The following is a 1,164-nucleotide window of genomic DNA, read 5'->3' on the forward strand; positions in this document are numbered from 1 at the left end:
GGGGGCTGCAGATGAGTGGAGGGGCCGGGGGGGGACTGCAGAATCTCTCTGCTGACAGGTCACTTGTGGGGTAAGGAAGGTCCCGCCCACTCACAGACCCCGCCCATGTTCCTGCCATCCATCATCTTCATGAAACTATCTGACTTTGTTCCTGATCACATGACTTCCTGTCTCCCAGTCGCCATATCCTACACCGTATTATATAATCTTCTGGACTTTCCTGTCGGCGTCCTTCCCGTTACCGCGGTGACCAGAGAGGACGAGGAGGCGCTGAGGAGCTACGAGGGTCACCACCGGGACTTGTGGGACAAACTACTGAAGGAGGTGACATGTTCATCCCGTGTTCTGTCCAGCCAGTCCTGCGATTTACACTCTCCGCCTCCAACCTCATCATTGGTCAGAGAAGGAGCAGTGTGACCCCACTGCCTGGCAGAGCCGTGTATATCACAAGACTGGCCGGACAGAATCCTACTTATTTAATTTACTCTTTGCCTGAAACTCACTGCAATCCTTCTAAAGATGTGTATGTGGGTGGAGCCACTGTGCCCAGGTGTATGTGGGTGGAGCCACTGTGCCCAGGTGTCGTGTATGTGGGTGGAGCCGCCAGGCCCGTGCGTGATATAATGTGTAAATGGGTGGAGCTGCCGCCATCAGCGGTTTATCAGCTGCTGAATGTGGAGTTCCTCCACCCTAAAGCTATATTGCCGCACCTCTTCTAACACATGCTGTGCTCCCATTGGCTCCCGCAGGCGCTAGCGGACGGTGTGGGGCTCCCGGTGGCCGTGCAGTGTGTGACGCTCCCGTGGCAGGAAGAACGATGTCTCCGTCTGATGAAGGAGGTGGAGTCAGTGACAGGGAGGTGGAGCCAGTGAGGGCGATGATGAGGACTGTGGGCGGAGTTCTTCTGTAATTTCATCTCATCTTGAGTATTGATTGTATTCCTGTAGCCCCGCCCATTTCCATACCAATCGCTCAGCTCTGCCCCTCTCTGTACCTAGCTCCGCCTTTCCATGAGCAGGCGGGGCGGAGTCACCCAGCAGGACATGACATCGGGATGACACTTACTGATGATGAATTAGAAGATTTTCCAGTGACTGCGATATCCTCATCCTCCGGAATCCCCCCGTCATCCCCCCCGTCCCCCAAATAAAGGATTTCCTCATC

The 1,164-nt window shown here is 55.1% G+C and overlaps 1 protein-coding gene across 1 annotated transcript; it reads left to right on the top strand.

Moving 5' to 3' along the window:
- Positions 1–105: 105 nt before the first annotated feature.
- Positions 106–907, top strand: LOC108803335 (fatty-acid amide hydrolase 1-like). Its single transcript, XM_018575182.1, has 2 exons — positions 106–324; positions 750–907. The coding sequence occupies exons 1-2, from the start codon at positions 106–108 to the stop codon at positions 870–872; spliced, it is 342 nt and encodes a 113-aa protein (XP_018430684.1). The 3' UTR covers positions 873–907.
- The last annotated feature ends 257 nt before the right edge of the window (positions 908–1,164 follow it).

The sequence above is a fragment of the Nanorana parkeri genome, unplaced genomic scaffold (assembly GCF_000935625.1).
Source record: "Nanorana parkeri isolate BGI_ZX_2015 unplaced genomic scaffold, ASM93562v1 scaffold3614, whole genome shotgun sequence".
Classification (NCBI taxonomy): Eukaryota; Metazoa; Chordata; class Amphibia; order Anura; family Dicroglossidae; genus Nanorana; species Nanorana parkeri.